General features: G+C 40.5%; 3 protein-coding genes across 3 annotated transcripts; 1 reads left to right on the top strand and 2 right to left on the bottom strand.

The window, feature by feature from the left end:
* Positions 1–1434: 1434 nt before the first annotated feature.
* Positions 1435–3795, bottom strand: odad4 (outer dynein arm docking complex subunit 4). Its single transcript, XM_037688618.1, has 7 exons — positions 3712–3795; positions 3495–3626; positions 3281–3428; positions 3117–3178; positions 2047–2197; positions 1673–1882; positions 1435–1591 (listed from the first exon to the last, which is right to left on the bottom strand). The coding sequence occupies exons 1-7, from the start codon at positions 3793–3795 to the stop codon at positions 1533–1535; spliced, it is 846 nt and encodes a 281-aa protein (XP_037544546.1). The 3' UTR covers positions 1435–1532.
* Positions 3796–4926: 1131 nt separating this feature from the next.
* On the bottom strand, positions 4927–16233 carry dnajc7 (DnaJ (Hsp40) homolog, subfamily C, member 7). Its single transcript, XM_037689267.1, has 14 exons — positions 16131–16233; positions 13651–13739; positions 13418–13542; positions 12734–12847; positions 12376–12450; positions 12164–12282; positions 11236–11389; positions 10900–11064; positions 10545–10636; positions 10319–10392; positions 9157–9303; positions 8897–9049; positions 8714–8776; positions 4927–5755 (listed from the first exon to the last, which is right to left on the bottom strand). The coding sequence occupies exons 1-14, from the start codon at positions 16202–16204 to the stop codon at positions 5718–5720; spliced, it is 1482 nt and encodes a 493-aa protein (XP_037545195.1). The 5' UTR covers positions 16205–16233; the 3' UTR covers positions 4927–5717.
* A 6-nt stretch (positions 16234–16239) lies between these two features.
* Positions 16240–21012, top strand: nkiras2 (NFKB inhibitor interacting Ras-like 2). The gene is made up of 4 exons (XM_037689268.1): positions 16240–16301; positions 17432–17550; positions 19132–19373; positions 20577–21012. Exons 2-4 carry the CDS (start codon positions 17457–17459, stop codon positions 20817–20819), a joined length of 579 nt encoding a protein of 192 aa, XP_037545196.1. The 5' UTR covers positions 16240–16301; positions 17432–17456; the 3' UTR covers positions 20820–21012.
* The last annotated feature ends 275 nt before the right edge of the window (positions 21013–21287 follow it).

The raw sequence follows: 21287 nt of genomic DNA on the forward strand, positions 1-21287 counted from the left end.
TATATATATAGATAGATAGATAGATAGATAGATAGATACTTTATTGATCTCAGAGGGAGTCTTTTCCCACATGTTTGGTTCCATCACTTCAAACTCAGGTCTTTGGTGCTTCAGAGTTCTGCAGTAGCTGTTCCTAGGTCTTCCTTCTTCTGGACATTAATCTCTTAGATTTTTGCTAAGATCTGTGGGAGCTACTCTCCCAGTTTGGGGGTTCACAGTCCCTATAGTGCCCCAGCGGCCACTGGCAACACCGAGACCTCCAGTTTCCACAGCTTCAACCCTGTGAACACAATTTCGTTCCACCTCATGTACCACATGTGATGTGAATGACAAAGAACCTTGAATCGTTACATTCCGCTGTGGTGTGACGTGAGCTTTCTTGTCATAATTAGCTCGTCCTTGTGCCAAGCGATCGCATGGTATCTGATGACTGCAGGGGTTGATGACTTGGACTCTGTTCTGACCATTCATCAGGCTCTTCAGGACCTGATTTACTTATAGGTACTTGGTTGTGGATGACTTACCTGTGGCCTTGTTATATTTGTCAACGACATGTGGGATCCCAAGGTACTTGTCATCCTGAACCATCATTTTAGCCTCTTTTTGGGGGTGATCAAGCAACGAACGGCAGGAAGTTGAATGGAATTGAAATTTCTTACAGAAAATTTACTCCTACAAGTTCAGTTAATCAAAGAGGAAATCATGGACAAGAAGTCCACATCTATGTTTCCATGTACAAGAAAAACAAACGTGAATTTTTATGTACCTTAAGGTGTTATTGTACAAGCATTTTTTTTTTTATCTGGACCATTACACACAAGTGTATTATTCCACATACTACAGCTGTTATACATTCTTTGTGTTTTTCATTTGTAGACATTTTCTTGCGTTTGTGTGGACAGTTTGAGCTAATTTTGCACTGGGGTGATAAATATTTACATGCCATTATTTAAAAATATGGACAAAAGTCCCTTATCGTATATGCAAACTTAGTCACGTGCCAAACATGTCAGTCGTATCCCTAAAAGTCAGTCTCATTTGCATAAACACAAGGCAGTTTATTACTGTAATATCAAGACTTCCCCAGTTAAACAGATCAAAAAAACTGTTTGACCATAAGTAGTAAAAATGTCTTTGTCTATTTATTGCACAAATATTTTTAGGACATTTCCAAGAAGCAGTCATCGGTATAAATGAAACTATCGGTGTCACATTACGAGTCAGCACAAAGGAAATCTCCTGTTATATTACGCTCCAACAAGTACTATAGGTAGGTTAGCAGAGAAAAGTCAGCTTTTACTGCAAATCACGTTTAATATAGAAGTGTGCGTCAGAATTTCCCCGTTTCTATTTAAAGTACAAATATTTGGCAATCGTTGTTTTATTTATGTATTGAACAAAAAGCAGACTCAAAAAAGATTCAGACCACACCGAAAATATTCACAGTACAAATGTAACTTTTGTCAAAAATAACAGTTTAAAATCAAGACATAAATAAATTTCAGGGCAGGATCAACACAAATCAATGAAAACTATGTTTGTTCTGCTTTCTCCAGAAGGTTTTCCTCATCGGCTGACGTCCTCTCTGTGGCTAAAAACAAAACGCTTTATTTTTTAACGACGACAACAAAAAAGGCAGTAAGTTTCATGTTTGGCCGGGAGCTCATCCTACCTGCTTCTGTATCATCGAGGCTTTTCAGCATAAATTGAGCCGGTTCAGAAGACGTACACATTTCTGCTGAACTCGCTGAAGGTTTCTGTTTTCGAAGGGAAACTGGTTTCTCCTGACTCCAGAGCTCAGTGTGTTTCTCAAACGACGTGATGCAGCCCTCGATGATGTCCTGCACTCGTTCCCCACGCGTTGTCACACCTTTAGCCAAGTCTTCACAGCATAAAAACAGTTAAAATAGTCTCGCCACAGAGCAAAAATGAATAAGGTGAAGAAGAACGACAGAGAAAAATGCTGTTTGGGCAAAACCACGGTGTACTGACGAAGACCAAATAAAAGATGTGTGAACAAACGCAGATAATATGAGAATGCTGCACCTTCATCTTTCATCAGGTCTTCTAGAAATTTCTTGTCGCTGTAAAACTTTCCCAGAAGCTGTTTGGTGGTCTTCTCATTCTTGTAGGTCTTTGGGGCGTCACGTCTTTTCTCGTTCATCTGATCCTGAACAACGGTGATCGGATGTACTCTCTTTACACGTTAGAAATTCAGAAACATAAGAGGACATAACTGGTTAAACTGATTACTAAATGCTTTAAAGTCCAATTCATTTGTAAGAAAATTCATTAGAAAAGAAAAAAATGTAAGAGGTGAACTTTATTAGTCAAATATTTGCAGGCAGGCGACGTGACAACACTGAAGAGAGAGTAGGATATATTCTGCATCAAGTGAAACGTTGTTTTTAGTAGCAGGGACAACTGGCAACTTGACAAGGTGCTACAAGAATCAGTCAAACTTCAGTTTGTGAAGAGAAGGTTTTCAACTTAGCCATGGCCTTTTTGGAAACGGTGACAGACGATGGTAGAAGTTTTATGACCTCATTTCACTTATTTGCCTGTTACTGTGTTGGGTTTGCTTTGGATATAAATTTCAGGCAACAGCAGTTTGACGATCCTGACCAAACTGAGGCCACACACACGTTATTTGGAAAACCACAGAGATCGTGGAGACCCAAGTAGCGTCGTGGCAACACTGGAAAATGGACAAAAAAGAAATAAACAAGCAGCGAAAGCCTTTTTTCAAATCACCAGGGTTCCTTCCCAGATTTAATTTTAAAATCCCACAGAGTCAAATTATGTGCTGATTTTTGAGCCATCCATCAGGTCGGTCAAAACACTTGAAACACTAGATTCAGGAGAGAGGGGCAGACAAGTCGCCCACAATGACTTTGTGACTATTTTCAGGGGAAAGTTGTCACAGATTTTCAAGACTGGACTGTGGGAGTACCGGTACGTTAAAAACTCTGTGCAACTAAAAATCTTGGTGTTAACACACCTATAATGTTACATTGTAGTCTGTAAATAGGGCCTCCCAAGGGCCCACACTTTTTTAAATCCTGCCCTGATTGAGTGCATATTGGAAACAGTTAGTAAAAGAGAAGTGGACTTGCCTCTTCTTCTTTTTGGAGAAATGAAAGGTCTCCTTTAATCTCCAGCTCCACAGTGGAAGGACCTGTTGGAGACAGGATCAAACTGTGCAGCTTGAGACTTGTGGCCTGATGACAGGATCAAACTGTGCAGCTTGAGGCCTGTGGCCTGATGACACTTTACTTACAGCCGATGGAGTTCTCGATCGCCTCCTGTGATTTCTGCAAACCGAGCCTGAACCTGCGTGGACGGATGTTGAATCCTCTGCTGTAAAACACCAAGGCGAATTCAAACTCCCCCATGAGGAACAAAGCCTCTGCCTTCAGGTACAGCCCCTGGAAAAGGTCAAGAGTTTTACTGACGGCTCCATCAGCTCAGTCAGTGGAAGCAGCTGCAGATACCTCACAAAAGGTCTCGTCATCTTTAAGAGAAGTTTCAGCATCTTTTAAAGCATTTCCAAGCTGTCCCAACTTCATGTAACATTTGGCTCGAGAAACGAGGCAGTTCTTCTCGTCAGGACTTAAAGCAAGCGCCTAAACAAAGATGTAGGTCATTTACATTTTGTTTTTGTGTGAGTGTGTGAAGCTAACTAGGCTACCCCCTAAACAAAATACTCACCGCCGTGAAGCTTTTTATCGCGTTTTCGTAATCTTCTTTGACGAACTTCCACTCCCCGTCCGCAAGCAAAGTGGAGAATGACATTTTGGAGCTTTGACCAGCGCCGTCTTTATTTGGGTCTGACATTTTTGCTTTTAATTCGCGTTTCAAAACGAGCTTCAGAAAGAAATTTACTGCATGTGCGCAAAGCTTCCGTTCACTGGTATCCTAGCAACCACACACACAAAAAGTGGGGAAATGGCGGCCTCTGGTGGCGGTAGACCGAACTGCGTGATCTCGTGTTTTCTCGCGAGATGTCAGTGTCCCATTCACAGAACGTGTTGCTAATATGTGGTCATCTCGAGTATGATTACTCAAGAATCAGTTATATTACCATGCATTGATCACTTCAGAAAGGTGTCATTTAAATCAACGCAGTGGTTCATGAGATATTTTGCTAACAGATGAGCTGGGTTGAGTCCAAGAGTTAATGGTAAAATTTTAAGCAAACATATTGTGTAATGAGCAGAACTTGGGAGTACCTTGCAATTTATTCCCAGCTACTATTCCACCAAATTTTAGCACATCTGTAAAATAAATCCAAGTTATAGCCATTTTTGCTATCGGTTAAGTCAGAAGGCCATCTCAAATCAGGTTGACACCTAAAGGTACCGGTAATTGGTTGTACATGTACACCCAAAGATTACTTTTGAGTTTCATTAAAATCAGTCCAGCGCTTCATGAGATACTTTGCTAATGTCACAAACATACTGCTATAATAATAAAATTGGATATAAAATTAAACAATGTTAGGGAAACCCAGAGGCGGCCAACTTTATTGACACAGCTGGTATTTCAATGAGACGGCTTCCAGAGGAGAAAAGCTGAGGGCAAAGACGAGCACAGTTCTTTACCAGGAAGTAAGTGAAATTTGCCACGTTTCAAAGTCCACAGAGCCCAGCCTGGCTGTGAAAAACCAACACAGACCACATTTATAACATTACTCCTGCTCTCATGCCTCTCTCTTGTATCGAGTAAAACTAAACGGTCTGGTAACACAAGCAGCATAACCCACCTTTTAGCACATTTCATGCAAACCTGTTATCTTTTTGTATTGTGTTTTAGTCAGAAAGGCTCATTGAGTTTTGCCTTGTCAAACGTGTACAAGACAGCAAACTTACAATAAATATACATATGCAAATTAAAAAAAATGGAAAAAATAAAATCCGACATCACAAATCAACACTTTACATTCCAGTAAAATGTACAATGCAGCAAGCTGTGAATGGCAACGACGTAAAACCGGTGACGACAAAAAGGGACGACAAAGCCGGCACTTGTCTCCACTGCCGTCTTTCTAGTGTGCTTTGACCGTGCAGAATGTGAAGGTCTAAGGCTCCAGCTCTTACTTGTAAAAAACAAAACAAAAAAAAAAAGGAGTGCTCCCATAGGCTATGACGAAGAGGCAGCTTTCAGTGCGAATTTGTAGCAGCTCTCTGTCGATCTGACAGATTGTTTATAAAGGGGAGGTGCTGCTTGCTCAGTGATTTTCATCAGAAACCACTGATCAAGTTACCAACTTTCATACAGAGAACTCCCTACGCAGGAAGTTGAGATGAGCTGGATTAATAGCTTGCTCGTTGCGTCTCGAGTTTCCCCAGAATGACACTTCCTGCACGGATCCCAAGAAGCTCAGCTGCACACGTTTTCTCCTTTATCAAAAACTCAGAGACTTTTTGGACCAGTGCTGCTAGCCATTACTGATTTTCAAGTTTGTTTCGTCGCGCAAGGATGTGAACTAAGTGATAAAACCAGTAACGCTTCTCAGTCTGAGCCATCTTGATATCCTTGCTTTAAAGGCCGTTAAATAATTTGCTGCGTGTGGTCATTGGTTTGCATTCATTCAGTCAACGGCATAGACAAGATTCTGACTTGCAGTCAGTCAATAAATACAAATGATGGGTTGAGGGGTCGACATTGTAGCAAAATCCTGATGTAGTAATGGTTTATGTAGGCGGCTCCTCCAATTAGCCGAACTGGAAAAAGAAATTCCCTGGTCCAGATGCTGAAACACAACAAAAATCAAACAATTAGGGACAGCAGTTTAAAATTACTGTTGAAAACACACTTATTTCCAAGAGCTTAGAGAAGAGCTGCTCAATTACAGCAACATTAAAAAAAAATCACGATTATTGAGAGTGAAAGTTTGGAAACGTAGCAGTTTGTGCACTTCAAGAAAGTGAATGGACTTAATTTTTCTTTGACACAATCCTATTGAACGGTCTTAAAATAACTGAAAATATTTATTCAAACTACTGAAAATAAATATAATCTGAAATGCACGGTTCATTATCTGGGTACAGAGTAGCTTTTGCAGTCGGTCTGCTTTCGACATCATCCAGTCAGATTTGTTCCGTCTCAAACTGGTAAACGCAGATAAAACCAACAGGATGTTGTTTTCAAACAGGAAGTCGGACCCAGCACTTCTTCCCTCGATTTCATCTTTGAATGACGTTCCTACTGAGTTTGTCGATTCCTACAAATACTTGGGTATCTTGGTTGATGCACATCTCTCTTTCAAACCCCACGTTGAAAACTTGGTAAAGAAACTGAAAGTTAAACTGGGTTTCTATTTCAGAAATCGATCCCGTCTAACTCTGAATGCTAGAAAACACCTTGTAACTGCTACTTTCCTTCCCTCCATCGACTACGGTGACATTATTTACATGAACGCCCCTACAAGCACTGCTGTCTATCATCATAACTGGCTGTAACTACCATACCCACCACTGCACCCAGTATTCACTGGTTAACTGGTCACCATTAACTTCACACAGACTCTCCCACTGGTACATCTTCATCTTTAAATCACTTCTTGGTCTGCTGCCTTCATACATCTCCTCCTACATGTCTCTGCGTGAGTGCAGCTACAGCGTGCGCTCTCAGGACATCATTACCTGCAGTATTCCCTCAGTGAGGACTGAACTAGACTAAAGGACCTTCTCCTACTCCGCTCCTGTTTCCTGGAATATCTTGCAAAAAGATCTGAAGCTCTCGACCTTTGACCTCTCTAAGTGTCTTTAAACATCTGTTCAGTTCCTGGTAAGAACCAACGCAGACATGTTCCTGTTTTTAGTTTTTTTTACATAATTTTCTTCCCTTTATTTATTTATTTTTTCAATTTATATGCCTTCTCTTATGACTGTGGCCGAGTGGTTAGAGCAGTCGTCTAACAGCTTACAAAGTGAAAAAAGCTGTGGGGGGGGGAGAATCAGTTTTGTGTTTCCTTGACTGATGAAGCCTTCTGGATGGAAGTTGAAACGTTTCAGCACAAAAAAAAAAAAAACGTCCAGATGACCTGACTGAAAATTGTTGGATTGTATACCTGGATTATTGAGCATGGACTTTGTTGATTAGTACAAGTATCAAGCAGCAGTTTATTTTTTTATTATATTTATATATAAATTATTATATACATTATTGTTATGTTATATATAAATATATATATAAAGGCATCTTAAACCATTCCCGCACTCTTGCAATATTCTAAACAACGTTTCTAAACTCTAAACGCGCTAAAAAAGCAGAATGTCATGATTTCAGCTCCCTGCCTCCTCTGCTCTTTGCCATCTGCAGGCGCTCTTGGCCACGCCCACTTCTCCACTCTGCAGGGAGAACAGCTGATCAGCTGCAGCAGGAAGTTTATCCTGCAATATGGGATGCACAGAGGTGCAGGAGGAAACTTTTTCTGCTGCTCTGGGTTACTAAATGTGCAGCATTTAAATAAAATTTCCATGTCGATCTGCGGAACATCCATCAATCAGCCAGTTGTGTGTCATGTCCAATCTTATTTTGAAAAAACGCAAAGTAGTGAGGGACTACTGTAATTCTAAATAAAAGCAAGTTTATCAGATATTTATGATAAACTATAAACACTTCTCACAGAGAGAACTTTGTAAGTTTGAGAAAAAACAAGTTAAACGGAGACACACATGTTCGTCACATATTTATCTTTTAGTGTTAATGTTTAATTATAAGAACTAAAAAGCAGTAGACTGTCTCAACGTGAAAGACACGCAGGTGCACGGTTCCACAGCGGGGCACTCTGCCTCTCTCTCGGACACCCAGGGAGGTCGGGGGCGCAGTGCGGGAGGAGGGGGTAACGGTGCATCAGTCCTGTTATCTCCCCCCGGCTGCTGTGATTGGTCACGTGCGCAGACGTTTAATAACTTGACGTCATCACCTTATGACGGGGCGGGCGCTTGTGGTCAGGTAGCAGGTGTCCTCCTTGGCTTCTCTCTGCTGCTCACACCTGAGCTCACCGTGAATCAGACAGCAGGCCCCGCCCCGCCCCGCCCTGATTGGGTAAAACTGTGACTGTGGTTCTCTTTAGCGTCCGTTTAATCGTGGTCAGATTGGACGGCTTTAACGAGACACCACACGTTCGTTCCTCATTTTACAGATGACAGAAATCGTCACGGTGACGAGAACTTTAACCTCTCCCGCCCTGACACTTTTTAAAACCTTTAAGTAACAAGTAACGTATTTAAGATCAACTTACACCCCCCCCCCCCACACACACACACAAAAAATTGCAATAAAGTCACGTTTTGCTTCTCCTGGTGTGTTTTCATGAAGTCACAACGTATTTTCTGTCTGATCTGAGGGTTCGAGTCCTCACAGATTTTCCTGTGAGGTCCAAGTCATTTACGCACCACCAAAACATCTGGAAAAGTTGTTCTCTCAAATCACACACATCCTTTAGACACAGATTGCTTCGTTATAAACACTGTTCTTGTGGATAAATGTTACTTCTGAGCCCAGCGGGGTTTTACGTGTCTGACCCCCTCCCACTGGAAAGAACGGGCTCACACCGATAACGGCCAATAAATAAAAAGAGCTTTAATAATGTTTTTTTTTTGTCCATTATGCTGTTTCTGTGATAAATTGGAGCAAAAATCAAGTCGAAGCAACAAAGTGGATTAAATGCACAGCCTTTGTTTTCCAACAAAACATGAATTACCTTCAAAGCTGAATCCTCCTGGTCCTCCGAAGAACGCCTTGAAAATGTTATTAGCGTCAAAATCTGGTGGTGAAAACACAAACGACGTTTCAGTTAGAATGAACCGTCTCCCCACTTCACTGCGAAACTTTAAACGTGTTCACCCCCAAGACCTCCCCCCCCGAGGTACGCCCAGGTGCTGACCTCCCATGTTCGCGCCATCGTCCTCGAGGTCCTGCCCGCTGTCATAGCGAGCCTTTTTCTTTGGGTCTGAAAGCACGCTGAAAGCCTCGCCCACCTCTTTAAACTTTTTCTCCTCTTCCTTTTGCACCTCAGAGCTAGCGCCACTGTGACGGTCTGCAAAATAAAATAATAAAAAAATAGACAAAAATAAAAGTTATACCTGTTTATTCTGTGCTTTTCTATGCTACGAATCACGGTGGGTTTATGGTAAGCGAAAGCACCTGGGTGATGTAAAAGAGCACGTTTGCGGTACGCTTTCTTGATCTCGTCTTCTGTGGCGTTCTTCTCCACACCGAGCACTTTGTAGTAATCTTTCCTCTTGCTTTTCTTCAACTCCAGCTGAGCCGTTTTGAGGAGGTGTTTGTGTTCTACGGGATGAAAAATAAACCAGCAGGTTCACATGAACCCAGTCTGTTCAGTGGTTCATACGTTGCTTTGCCAACAGACCAGGTCAAGTCAATGCTTTAAACAAATTGAACACAAAGCTCAACTACCACTGCACATCATTTTAGCCAAAGATTTGTTGAGTTACAGATGTTTTGTGTGGCTAAAGTTGATTCCCGTATTTTCCGCCGTATAAGTCGCATCAGTCCAAATATAAATAAAACATAAATACGTCGCTTCACCGTATAATTCGCATCTATTACGCGTCACCTCTGACAACCTGAAAATGTGGGCCGGTGTTGTGCCAAAAATCGATTGGCTGCCAAATGGAGGCCGCGGGAGCGTGCATGGGAGGACTTTAACAAGATGAACACTTAAAAACAATGATTTGTTTGCTCGACATTATAGTAAAGGTGTGTCTCAGTTGAACTTTGACTTAATAAATGCACTTCAATGGTCAAATTAGCTGCATTTTGCCGGGGCGGCGCAGAAAAATGAAGTCGATTTCAGTTGCTTCAGGCATGATCCTGGGGCTGGACGAAGGTGGCAGACTATGGCAAGCTGATTGTGTCATTAATAGCCACTTTTACCTATTACATAATGTAACGGCATGCCATACCACTCGAATACCATCTAGCGGCTGAAAATGGCAGTGTTCAACATTTTCAATGTCAGAATGAATGAAAACGGTCATACACTGTACCTCAGCCAAAAATTGGTTTATAAATATGGGAAAAAAACTGCGACTTATAGGCCGGAAAATACGGTAGCTGCGGCAGCCATGTTGAATCAAGTTGACTTCAAAAGTCTAAAAATCAGTTGTAGCGGTGCATCCAATGATTTGTTGCTCAAAGTTTGGCGATCAACACATATTTTTGGTGTTACTTCAACAGATTCAATGCAAAATATTTTTCATAGCTGTGCAATTCAACAGGCCAAAGTTTCTGTGATATCAGTGCTTTCGGCTACATCAGATACATTCAGCTTTCAGGTCCTCACCTTTTGTCTTTTCTGTTTGGTAGACCTTTTCATAGTCCCTCACTGCCTCTTCGTACTGCTCTGTGTCCATGTAGCTGGAAGAAAACATCTCGTTTATTCACCTGCCTCAACAAAATCCAAAAGTTTACAACATGATGACCGTGTCAAGTGTCAGTTAACGTTAGAAAACCAAATGAAAGTGTTTTTGTGTCTGAAATAACACGCAAGTTAGAAATCCTTGACATACCACTGTGCTCTCCTTAAATAGGCCTTGATGTAGGTCTCGTCCAGTTTAATGGCCTTTGAGCAGTCTTCAATGGCCTGCTCTAGTTTCTTCAGCTTCCAAGGAAAAAATACAAAGGTATTAGTGAGTTTAGTGTCCAAAGCAGAATTCTAATGATGCGAAAGAAGAAAGGACACGTGGCCAACTTATTTAAACATTTCAGTACATTATGCAAATCTTAAAATATAACCATCAGGTTTGTCTTGATGCATGCTCAATAATCCATCCATCAGGTTTGTGCAACAAGATTTAGAGTCGAGGATACACTGATTAATTTCACGTCCAACGAAATTAATAGAACTGTGCAGATGCTGTTTACCTTAGATCCAACAGTGGCTCTGTTACAGTACAGCTTGGCATTGGTCTTGATGTTGTTGGGGTCTATTGTTAGTGCCTCAGAGTACAGCTCATAAGCTGCTTCGAAATTTCCCTCCTTGAACGCCTTGTTCCCTTCCTCCTTCTTTGCTTTTAGTGCTTTAGCATTCTTAGAAAAAAAAAAAAAAGTAAAACGACAACTGCCTTAAATCCATCCAGAGACATCACAGCAACAAACATATCCGGAATGGAAGAAAGGTTATTACCCGTTTCTTTCAACGAACTCCAAACAAACCCTAAATGATTTTTAAAAATCCCACGTGTAAGGTTAATTACTTACCCTACACGCAAGCCGAGCCTTGTCGTGGTCGGGAGCCATGCGCAGGGCCTGCACGAAGAACTGGACCGCCTTATCGATGCAGTCCTCGTAGTACAGACAGAGACCACGCACATACAGAGCATCTGCGTTAGTGGAGTCCATTCGGAGAATATCACTGAAACGGCAGGACAGCAGGAGCAAAAGTACATACATTTTATCTGCTGTCGTTACGTTTAACATAAAAAAATTCAAGCTATAATAAAAAAAAAAACTAAGAATTTTATGATTTTACGTGACAGAATACATCAAGGATACAGTTAAGATGTGAAAAAATGTTTTTAATAGACATAAAAGTTAGCAAGTTGCCCACCGCCTTCATGCTAAAGTTTTAAACTAAGATCATCTAATGCGAATAAAGGATGAAGCTATATATATTTATGTAAAACCTTGTAAATGATGTTATGACCACACCAAAATATAGCTCTACATATGTAAAACTGAGGATTAGACATTTGTGTGTTTGCACTCCAGAAGTTAATGATTTGCAGATGTACATCCAATGAATATGTTGAAAGTTTAATAGCGACTGATCCAGCGGTTCAGATATTTTGCAGAATACTGCAGTTTGGAGGCGAGCAATAAATATCAATACAAAGAATGAGAAAAAAACAATGTAATAAATTGTAATTGACGTTTCAAATGTTGAATGTTTTGTCTGCCTGATAACCACTTTCACTGACATGTTAAACTCATTTAAATTATTTGTTTTTAAAACATGTATAGATTGCCAAAGTCTTCGGTGAGGAGCATAACACTGCAAGTAAAAACAAAAAAAACAATCCGGCTTCATATTTTATAAACTACACTTATCATTTTTTGGTCCCTTAATTTAATTTTCATCTTTTATGAAATTCCATAATAAGTGAATGAACTTAATAAAAGTCCGTACCTAGCAACAGACTGAGCCTCTGGGTATCGTCCCAGCAGGGCCAAACACTCCGCCTTCAGTATCTTAAACTTGTGACAAGCCGATGCACACTCCAAGGCACGATCCATGCAAAACACCACCTGAAAAGAATCGCAGCATTTACAGCTCGTTTCTCCTGCACTTGTACAAAAATCTACCACAAAAAAAAAATAAAGAAAACGTGAGTAGCTCACCATTCTGAAGTCTCTCTTCTCAAAGCCAATCTCTGCCATTTTCTCATATTCAAGAATGGATTCTGCATTCTTTACCTGAAAAAGGTATTTCAGGTGACAAAGTGGAAGTTTTTACAATTGCGAGACAAAGTTTTAGTCTGAGTCATCCTCGGTGTTTGTAAAACGAGTCCAACAAAGGCAGCACCCCTGGTAATAACCTGAAACTCGTTTCACAGCTCTTCATTGAGCTCTGCTTGAAAAGCTTCTCCGCAGGAAAGTTCTGTTCTGTACGTGGAGCGGTTTGATCAAAGCTTCCCACTATAAATAACAAATAATCACGTCAAAATTGTCACGTCTCCAAAAACTGATGCCAACGCACCTCCTGCTGGGCCTGAGTGTTATCCGGCTCCAGTTCCAGAACTTTTTGGAAACAGCGCCGAGCAGCCATTGCATTGCCGAGAGAGAGGTGGCACTTACCCTCTCGCAGATGACCCTGTGAGCAAAACAAACGGTTAGGAATGCACGTCACATGCCACCTTTTATGCCAGTTTTAGACGGAGACATGACAGAGACGGAGCCATTTTGGTCAAACTGGAGTACTTGTTAAGAACGCCTCCCAGCTAGTGACACAACAAGTCACTTAATATCTGTAAAACTGGCAAAACCGATACATTTGTGGGTTTGCTTAGTAAGTTGTAGTAGCCATCTTGACTGCAAAGGTTCAACAGTTGTAGACATATATTCAATAATCACAGTGCTCCACTAAAATTGGTCTACAGATTCATCAAGACGGACACATTAACCCACAAAAAGACTAAAAAAAAACAAACACTGTAGCTTTTCGCTTTTATATAAAACAACAATGTGCTGAAACTGAAGTGCAGAGAAACTTGATGTGATAATGCCAAGTGGATAAACTTACCAGCTTCACAGTTAAATAAACTGTGTAAGAAAGTTCTCATTTAAATTTTTGTGAAGCAAATAAGTATTTATACATTTACAGACAACAAAAGAGCAGTTTTCACTTTCAACATATTTTAACGGCTTGTTTTGCTCAAGTCACCTTCATGAAGGTGTTGTCTAGTCGTACTGCTTGCTGAGAGTCTTCTAAAGCCTCTCGGTACCGGCACAACATCATTAGTGTGGCTGCTCGGTTTCCATAGTAACTTGCAGTTTTCGGACACATATCTGAAATTAAATAAAAAAAACAACTTATTTTTTTTCATCCTAAACAACAAGAAAAAGCATACTAACAAATGAAGAAATAAATCTAAGAATACTAAAACAATTACTTACCAATAGCCTTGGTGTAATAAGTGAATGCCTCGGTGTAATCCTTCTGGATATAAAAAGCATTGCCTTGTTCTTTGAAGCCCTCAGCTTCCCTGTTTACAGCGAGCAGAAAAACAAAAATCAGGCAAATCTGGCAACAATTAGAAATTCAGAATAGAGGTAGGCAAGATTTGGAGGAAGTATTACATTACTTGAACATCACTGTGTGGCCAAATAAGTCCCTCAAACGAAGATACTGTAAAAGTCGACTTCTGCTTTAATTATTGTGACAATTAGAGCCGAACGATATTAGGAGAACTAGAACACTGAGATATCAGTTGCAGTAAACCAACATGTTCTGTCCTTTCGATGTATACACCACTCTCAATGAGCCAGTTGGAGGCATTAGTCCTGCAACTGGCCTGGGAGTCAGTTTTAGGCCAAACTCATATTTTTTGCATGCAGTTTGGTTCTGTGATTATTTGGAATATTGCTATTGTGCAAATGTTGATATTGCAATACTAAATGTTTACTATATTGTGCAGGCCTAGTGACAATTTTTGGGGTTAATTTAAACGGTGGCTCAACTTTTTTTTTCCGTCCAAAGTTGCATTTGTTATAGCTTGTTGAGAATATGTTCCCACGGGCGTGTATGGTTGGAATAACTGGCAAATCAATCAAGCAAAACCTCGTCTAACCCAGATGCGCCCCTCGCTCTCATCAGACCACACAATCATTTTTATTCATCAAGCACCCAATCATTATGCTCTCCAACAAAATAAACCTTTTATTTTATCAAAATCAACTTTGTTAAAAGTTTTTTTTTTAAATGAAAATGACATTTAATCACAATTCATTTACGTATTTTTGTGCACGTTCTTTATTTCACTATAAAACATTCCTGTCAGATCTATGGTTGGTTGTTTTTTTAATTTTCAGTTTCATTTTATAAAACAAGTGTTCTCGAATCACAGCCCATGAGGATTCGTTTGTGTTCACATTTCTCACCCAAGGACAACTTTTCTCTGGTATCCTCTCAAAGTGAAAGTATTTCGTAACAATCTTTCCAAACGTGCTGCTTGTTTGATGTAGACAAATTCAATTCAATTCAAAAATACTTTATTAATCCCAGAGGGAAATTATTTGTTGTTGTAACTTGTTATCCTCATTTCAATAAGAGACGTTATAGATGCTGATGCTGTAGGCAGGAAGGATCTCTTGTAAAGGTCCATCCCACAGTGGATCCTAAGAAACTGGCTGCAGATGCCGTCGGATCCGTCCACCCAGACTCAGCTGGCCTCTCGGTTCCTCCCGGCTGTAGGAGCGCCCGAATGCCGGGCAGAACTCCTCCCAGTGCGATGGCCACTCCTCCCAACAGTCTGCCGAGCTCCTCGTCGCTGCGGACAGCCGACTGTAGGTGCTGAGGGACGATCCCGTCCTTCTGCTGTCATGAGCCGTGTTTCCTGCTAGTTCCAGGATCTCAGTGGTCAGGCACTCAAGCACAGCTGGCAGGTAGACGAGAATGCGTCCACAGAGCATCCTTTTCAACTCATTTGAGATTTGGGGCTGTAGTTGAGATATTATTTGAGCTTTTGAGATGTTAATCATCTGCTGTTGATTGTAGAAAACTGCCTTGTTGCCATGGTTACGCATCATAGCAAATGTCCAAAATTTAAAAAGTTTCAGTAAAAATCCTTCCAGCTGCACAGCATCCGATACCAGAGGAAACAATCATCCAAAAAAATGTGATTTACATCCAGAAAAAGAGGAATTAAAGTTTCCAAAAGCAAAATCTCAGAATGAAAGTAGAGCTGCTCCAACATGCAGCCACCTGGAGCGGAGCAGTTCTAGAACTATAGGCTGGCTGTTCTGAAATCTTTGACAACAGAACAAGAACATAAGACAAGAAGTTATTCGTTGTGTCAGGGTTAAACATCTTGCCATCTGAAATATTTAATTTACTGGAATATTTTCCAAATGGGATGAGCATTTGGTGACTCATTTCATTTCATCATAAAACAGCATCAGAGCATGTTGTGAGTTTTTGGCCACACTTAGCTAAACATAGGAGTGAATACTGCAGAGCAGAAATGCCTGTTCCAAGAAAACCAGTTGCTATTTTGTGAAGCAGGCAGGGAGAGCAGAGCCAGGAACATGTGACACCATGCCATTACTTTATTTGGATGGCTTTCATACTTTCAATCATGACGACACGCTAGTGTCAATCAACCACTCTGAAAATGTGGTTATGATAATGTACTAGACCGATCTACTTTTACACCTCGCAGGTCAAAACAAATGCACAGGTCCTCTATATCCGGCTGGAAGTGTTAGCAGAACACAACCAGGATCAAATTTTAGCTTGACAGTTAGCGGTAGCACGCTAGTTAGCTTAAAGTACGACAAGAAAACACATGTCAAGGCTACTAGATTACACGTATCACCTGAACGCCACGTTACTCATTCATTTAAGTCACTGACAACAAAACATTCATTTCGCACACCTTTCTATTTCCTCGTCACTGAGCAGTTCCATGTCAGGCTCCGTGTTCACTGAATTACAGTTCTCTGTCGCCATTTTACCGTCAATGAGGATGGGCGGGGCTTCGCACTGCGGTCGTGACGTAGATTGTAAACAGGAAGTAGCCCGTTGGGAGAGGAAACGCCGTCTTTCAGTAAGTTTTAAACCGTTATAGAAAATAAAAACCATTAACAAGCAAACATCAGATCTGCGTATATCTGACGAAATGTCCTCATTGTTTTTGGTCTGGTTTAGATTATGTAAAATTTTCGTACTTGGGGATTTTTTTTAATGGTCCCGCATAGAAAGCTAATGCTAGGCTAGCAGAAGGTGAGGTTGTTTTGCGGGATTTTTTTTGTAGCTGTCTTGTGTCTTTTGTGGTAATTCTGTATATTATAATGTTTTACGTTTTGTTGCATCCGTTGCATTTCATTAGGCGGTGTTTATGTGTAAAGCCAGCAGATTAAGGCTTCAATAAATCATTCAACCGTCAGTTCTAGCTTTCTTCATAATGGACTTGATGCTAACATGTCTTATGTTGGTGGAGCTCTGATTTATTATATCTTTTCACTTAAGTTAATCATGTTACCTGTCTCAACATTACACATCTTGGGAACAAACGAGAAGCAGGCTTGTCTGTCTGTGTGTGTGTGTGTCCTTGTTTATGCTACTTTGTGAGGCCCATTTTTCCAACTTATACTACATTGTGAGGACCAACTGCTCCTTATGGGGCCCAAAGCCCGGGCCTCATAAGAAGAAGTCCCGTTGGTGGGTTAGGGGCTAGGTTTAGGACTAAGGTGTGAATTGAGGATGTGTTAGGTTTAGGGTTAGGTATGTACTGGTAATGGTTAGGTTATGGATAAAGGTCATGGTTAGGCTATAGAAATGAATGAAAAATGAATGGAAGTCAATGCAAAGGCCCCACAAAGATAGCAAAACAAACCTGTGTGCGTGTGTGTGTGTGTGTGTGTATAGAAACGAGTGGATTGTCCAACAAGAGGGAGATCCAAATTGCCCAACCTAATTACTGAAAACCAATTTGATATTATCATATTAAAATGCATAATATCAAAATGTTGTTGACACATTTGAATGTACCAGAAGTTTATTCTAGAAATGTGGTGGTAAATAAAGAAAACTGAAAGAACACACACTTTAAACTCATAGATTTTCACACAAGGGGAGTGAACCTCCGACTCTGAAGGAGTGCTGCAAGATGTTGACTTGTACTTTACGTTAACTAATTCAGCATTGTTCAATCTATTCATCTTTTCCCATCAACAGATTTTGTGACTGGAAAGAAGTCATCATGGGGAAAAGCTGCAAAGCTGTAATATGTGGCCAGACTGCAGTTGGTAAAACGGCTGTTGTGGAACAATTACTGTATGGCAATCATGTTGTAGGTATGTCTCCAAGCTCCGGTGCCTCGCTGACCTAGTTAAAAGAGACTGCTAAAGAAGAAAGTAAAAAAATTTTAGAAAGTCAACTCAAGTTTTCATTCAACCTTTATTTAGACAGGTAAATCCCATTGAGCCTCGAGGACTCATTTACAAGAGAGACCTGATTCGAACAAAGAGTGATGACAACAATGGACAACAGCAACAATAAACAATTATAAAAAGTCATACAAATTTTATTTTTTATTTTTTACAAATAAGATGCAAAAAAAGTAACAAAAACAGCTAGATTATAAGGTGAATGTAGAAAACTAAAAACAGGAACATGTCTGCATTGGTCCCTGCCAGGAGTCCAACAGATTCTTAAAGCCACTTAGAGAGGTCAAAGGTCGAGAGCTTCAGATGTTTTTACAAGATATTCCAGGAAACAGGAGCGGAGCAGGAGAAGGTCCTTTAGTCTAGTTCAGTCCTCACTGAGGGGACACTGCAGGTAATAATGTCCTGAGAGCGCACGCTGTAGCTGCACTCACTCAGAGACATGTAGGAGGAGATGTATGAAGGCAGCAGACCAAGAAGTGATTTAAAGATGGAAATGTACCAGTGGGAGAGTCTGTGTGAAGTTAATGGTGACCAGTTAACCAGTGAATACTGGGTACAGAGGTGGGTACGGTAGTTACAGCCAGTTATGAATCTTAGTGCACCATGATAGACAGCATCCAACATCTGCAGCATCCAACATCTGCAGCATCCAACATCTGCAGGGTTCTTGTAGGAGCGTTCATGTAAATAAAGTCACTGTAATCAATGGAGGGAAGGAAAGTCACAGATACAAGGTGTTTCCTAGCGTTCAGAGTTAGACAGGATCTGTTTCTGAAAAAGAAACCCAGTTTAACTTTCAGTTTCTTTACCAAGTTTTCCACGTGGAGCTTAAAAGAGAGATGTAAGTCGACCAAGATACCCAAATATTTATAGGAATCAACAAACTCAATGGGGACACCGTTTGAGGATGAGATCAGAGGAAGAACTGCTGGGACCGACTTCCAATTTGAATAAAACATCCCTTTGGTTTTATCAGCATTTAGGACAAGCTTGAGGTGGAACAAATCTGTTTGGATGTTGTTGAATGCAGAGTTCAAAAGCTGGAAAGCCTTAGCAACAGTTTTAGCTCGGCAATAAACAACTGTGTCATCAGCGTAGAAATGTATGGATGCATCAGGGATGTTTTTACCTACATTATGTATATAGATTGTAAAGAGGGTGGGTCCTAAGACTGAGCCTTGTGGTACACCATTGTTGACTGTTAAATAACTGGAGCAAGTACCATTATGTTGAACACCTTTAACACACGTTAACACACAAGTTGTTAAATTTTAGTAAAACTGTAGGTTTAAAGACCCATCTATGTTACGTTTGGGTGATTTTTTTATACGTTTTACCAACATCATATAATACTCAACTTACTGCTTTTTCATTTCAACGAACAACATGTAAAATTGCACTTTTAAATATTCTAACTACCGGTACACAGCTGCTTGTTTTAGCAGCTTTTAAAACGTAACGGTCCTGTGTTTGTATATCCTGTATCAGACTCGGAGCCTATGGAGACCCTTGAAGATATTTACGTTGGCTCAGTGGAGACGGACCGTGGAACACGAGAGCAGGTGCGCTTTTACGACACCCGTGGACTCCGGGACGGGATGGAGTTTCCCCGACATTACTACACTTTTGCCGATGGCTTCGTGCTTGTTTACAGCATAGACAGCAAAGAGTCCTTTAAGCGAATGGAGGCCCTTAAGAAAGATATTGATCGTCACAGAGACAAGAAAGAGGTGAGAAACGAACACATCCCTGTGCTTGTGTTTAGCCTCGGATTCTTTGTCAAAATCATATATTTTTTTCTGTTCAGCACTTTTATACGTGAGCTGTGCAGGTAAAATGAGTCTCAATAAGGAATTCTTCAATATCGAATCATTATTTTCAAATTTTCCATCTGAAAAGCTTCAAAATGATACGTTTGTTGAAATTGGGAGATTTATTCACCTGGCAACAAGCTAGCTTTATTAAAGAGGGTGCTGGTTTGAAAATTTGATTTTTTTATTAGTCTGGAGTGATGTTACTGAATATTCCAGTCCTATATTTTGAAAGGAAGTGCATAAGCTTCAAAATAATGTCAAACATTATACGAAGGGATTTCCTGACAATATGGCAGCTGGCAGAGAAAAACGGTGATTTTAAAAATAAACTATAAAGGTTATGAGTTACAGAATTATTTCTAAATACATGCTGCTATAAAAGTTTGATGACGAGGTATATTAGGAAGATTACCATATTTGTCGGACTATAAGGCGCAATTAAAATCCTTTAATTTTCTCAAAAATCCACAGTAAGCTTTATAATCCAGTGCACCTTATGTATTAATTCTGGTTGTGCTTACTGACCTCGAACCAATTTTATGTGGTACACGGCGCTCAAAATCTGTCAAAATGAACTTGTTTTGCTTAATCTGGTGCGCCTTGTAGTCCGAAAAATACGGTATATGGTATTTCAGTTACCAAGGTTGCCAGATGGTGTCATTATGGACTAATTTTTATGCAAATCTCAGTTCGTGACATAAAAATTTGTGGGATTATTGAAATTGACCATAATTTAAAATAAATGCGTTTCACTATTGAATACATCGATCCATTATCTTTACCATTCTGCAGCAAAATATGAACTGTACATGTAAATCAACTGTCACCACAATTATCAGGTTGCTGGATATTGTTGTAATCTCGTCTTTTAATCAGGTTACGTTAGGGTTTAGTAAAAAATGACAAAGGATTCTAGGATTTACAGATTGAATTGTATCCACAGACGTGGATTATTCATCTTTTTGTACTCACGAGGTTTATTAATTATCCATTTGAATACACCCACCTCCTAGTTTGGGGCTAGTTCACACGAGATGCAGCTCGTTAGTCACGGCTACAGCAGAGGTTGGTGCTGTGGATTAGATGATGTGGAGCTAACCTGGTAATCCCGACCCGCAGGTGACCATTGTTGTGTTGGGCAACAAGCTGGACAAGCAGAACGAGAGGAGGGTCGACTCCAACTTCGCTCAGAACTGGGCGAAGAACGAGAAGGTGCGTCTGTGGGAGGTGTCAGTGGTGGACCGCCGCACGCTCATCGAACCCTTCGTCTACCTGGCCAGCAAAATGACCCAACCTCAGAGCAAGTCCACGTTCCCTCTGACGCGCAACAAGAACAAGGGCAGCGGTTCAACAGAGAGTTAAAACGCTGAACTCAGCTCTCCTGGTGAAGGTTCGAGTGTGGGGTTTGTTAAAAGAAGCACTCTTTAACTTAAAAAGCAACATTTTGATACCAGGGAGGTATTCCAGAAATCACGTTGAACAAACTTAACTTACCTTGAGCGGGGAAACTCCAGGTTTTCAGTTCCAGAAAGAATAATAAGGGTAAATAACTATATTAATATCTTGCTGTTGAGGTTAGACACAAGAAAAAGCCGTCCTCAGGGGAGCTCAGACATCTTGAATCACCATGACAACCGCAGGAAACAACAGGGTCCGGTCGTTCCTTAATACAAGTTTGAACTCGGGCACAAACGATGACATCACAGCTCATTTAAACTCTTTAGTCCCAGAGCTGTAATTCATGTAGTCTGTTTTTAATAATAATTTGATTTCTTAGCATTTAAACAAAGTTTATCCTTTAAAAAAAATACACTGATTTGTGAGCTTAAA

The sequence above is a fragment of the Nematolebias whitei genome, chromosome 15 (assembly GCF_014905685.2).
Source record: "Nematolebias whitei isolate Nwh7 chromosome 15, NemWhi1, whole genome shotgun sequence".
Taxonomy (NCBI): domain Eukaryota; kingdom Metazoa; phylum Chordata; class Actinopteri; order Cyprinodontiformes; family Rivulidae; genus Nematolebias; species Nematolebias whitei.

What these genes read in the sequence shown, in the direction of transcription:
- odad4 (XM_037688618.1), bottom strand. Translation starts at nt 3,795, where the DNA reads ATGTCATTCTCCACTTTGCTTGCGGACGGGGAGTGGAAGTTCGTCAAA. An exon ending in CGATAAAAAGCTTCACGGCG is followed by an intron (nt 3,627 to 3,711) that starts GTGAGTATTTTG and finishes ATCTTTGTTTAG; the next exon opens with GCGCTTGCTTTAAGTCCTGA. An exon ending in ATGACGAGACCTTTTGTGAG is followed by an intron (nt 3,429 to 3,494) that starts GTATCTGCAGCT and finishes GACCTTTTCCAG; the next exon opens with GGGCTGTACCTGAAGGCAGA.
- dnajc7 (XM_037689267.1), bottom strand. Translation starts at nt 16,204, where the DNA reads ATGGCGACAGAGAACTGTAATTCAGTGAACACGGAGCCTGACATGGAA. An exon ending in AGGCTCGGCTTGCGTGTAGG is followed by an intron (nt 11,065 to 11,235) that starts GTAAGTAATTAA and finishes TTTTTTTCTAAG; the next exon opens with AATGCTAAAGCACTAAAAGC. An exon ending in TGCTCTTTTACATCACCCAG is followed by an intron (nt 9,050 to 9,156) that starts GTGCTTTCGCTT and finishes TTTATTTTGCAG; the next exon opens with ACCGTCACAGTGGCGCTAGC.
- nkiras2 (XM_037689268.1), top strand. Translation starts at nt 17,457, where the DNA reads ATGGGGAAAAGCTGCAAAGCTGTAATATGTGGCCAGACTGCAGTTGGT. An exon ending in GTATGGCAATCATGTTGTAG is followed by an intron (nt 17,551 to 19,131) that starts GTATGTCTCCAA and finishes ATCCTGTATCAG; the next exon opens with ACTCGGAGCCTATGGAGACC. An exon ending in GTCACAGAGACAAGAAAGAG is followed by an intron (nt 19,374 to 20,576) that starts GTGAGAAACGAA and finishes CCCGACCCGCAG; the next exon opens with GTGACCATTGTTGTGTTGGG.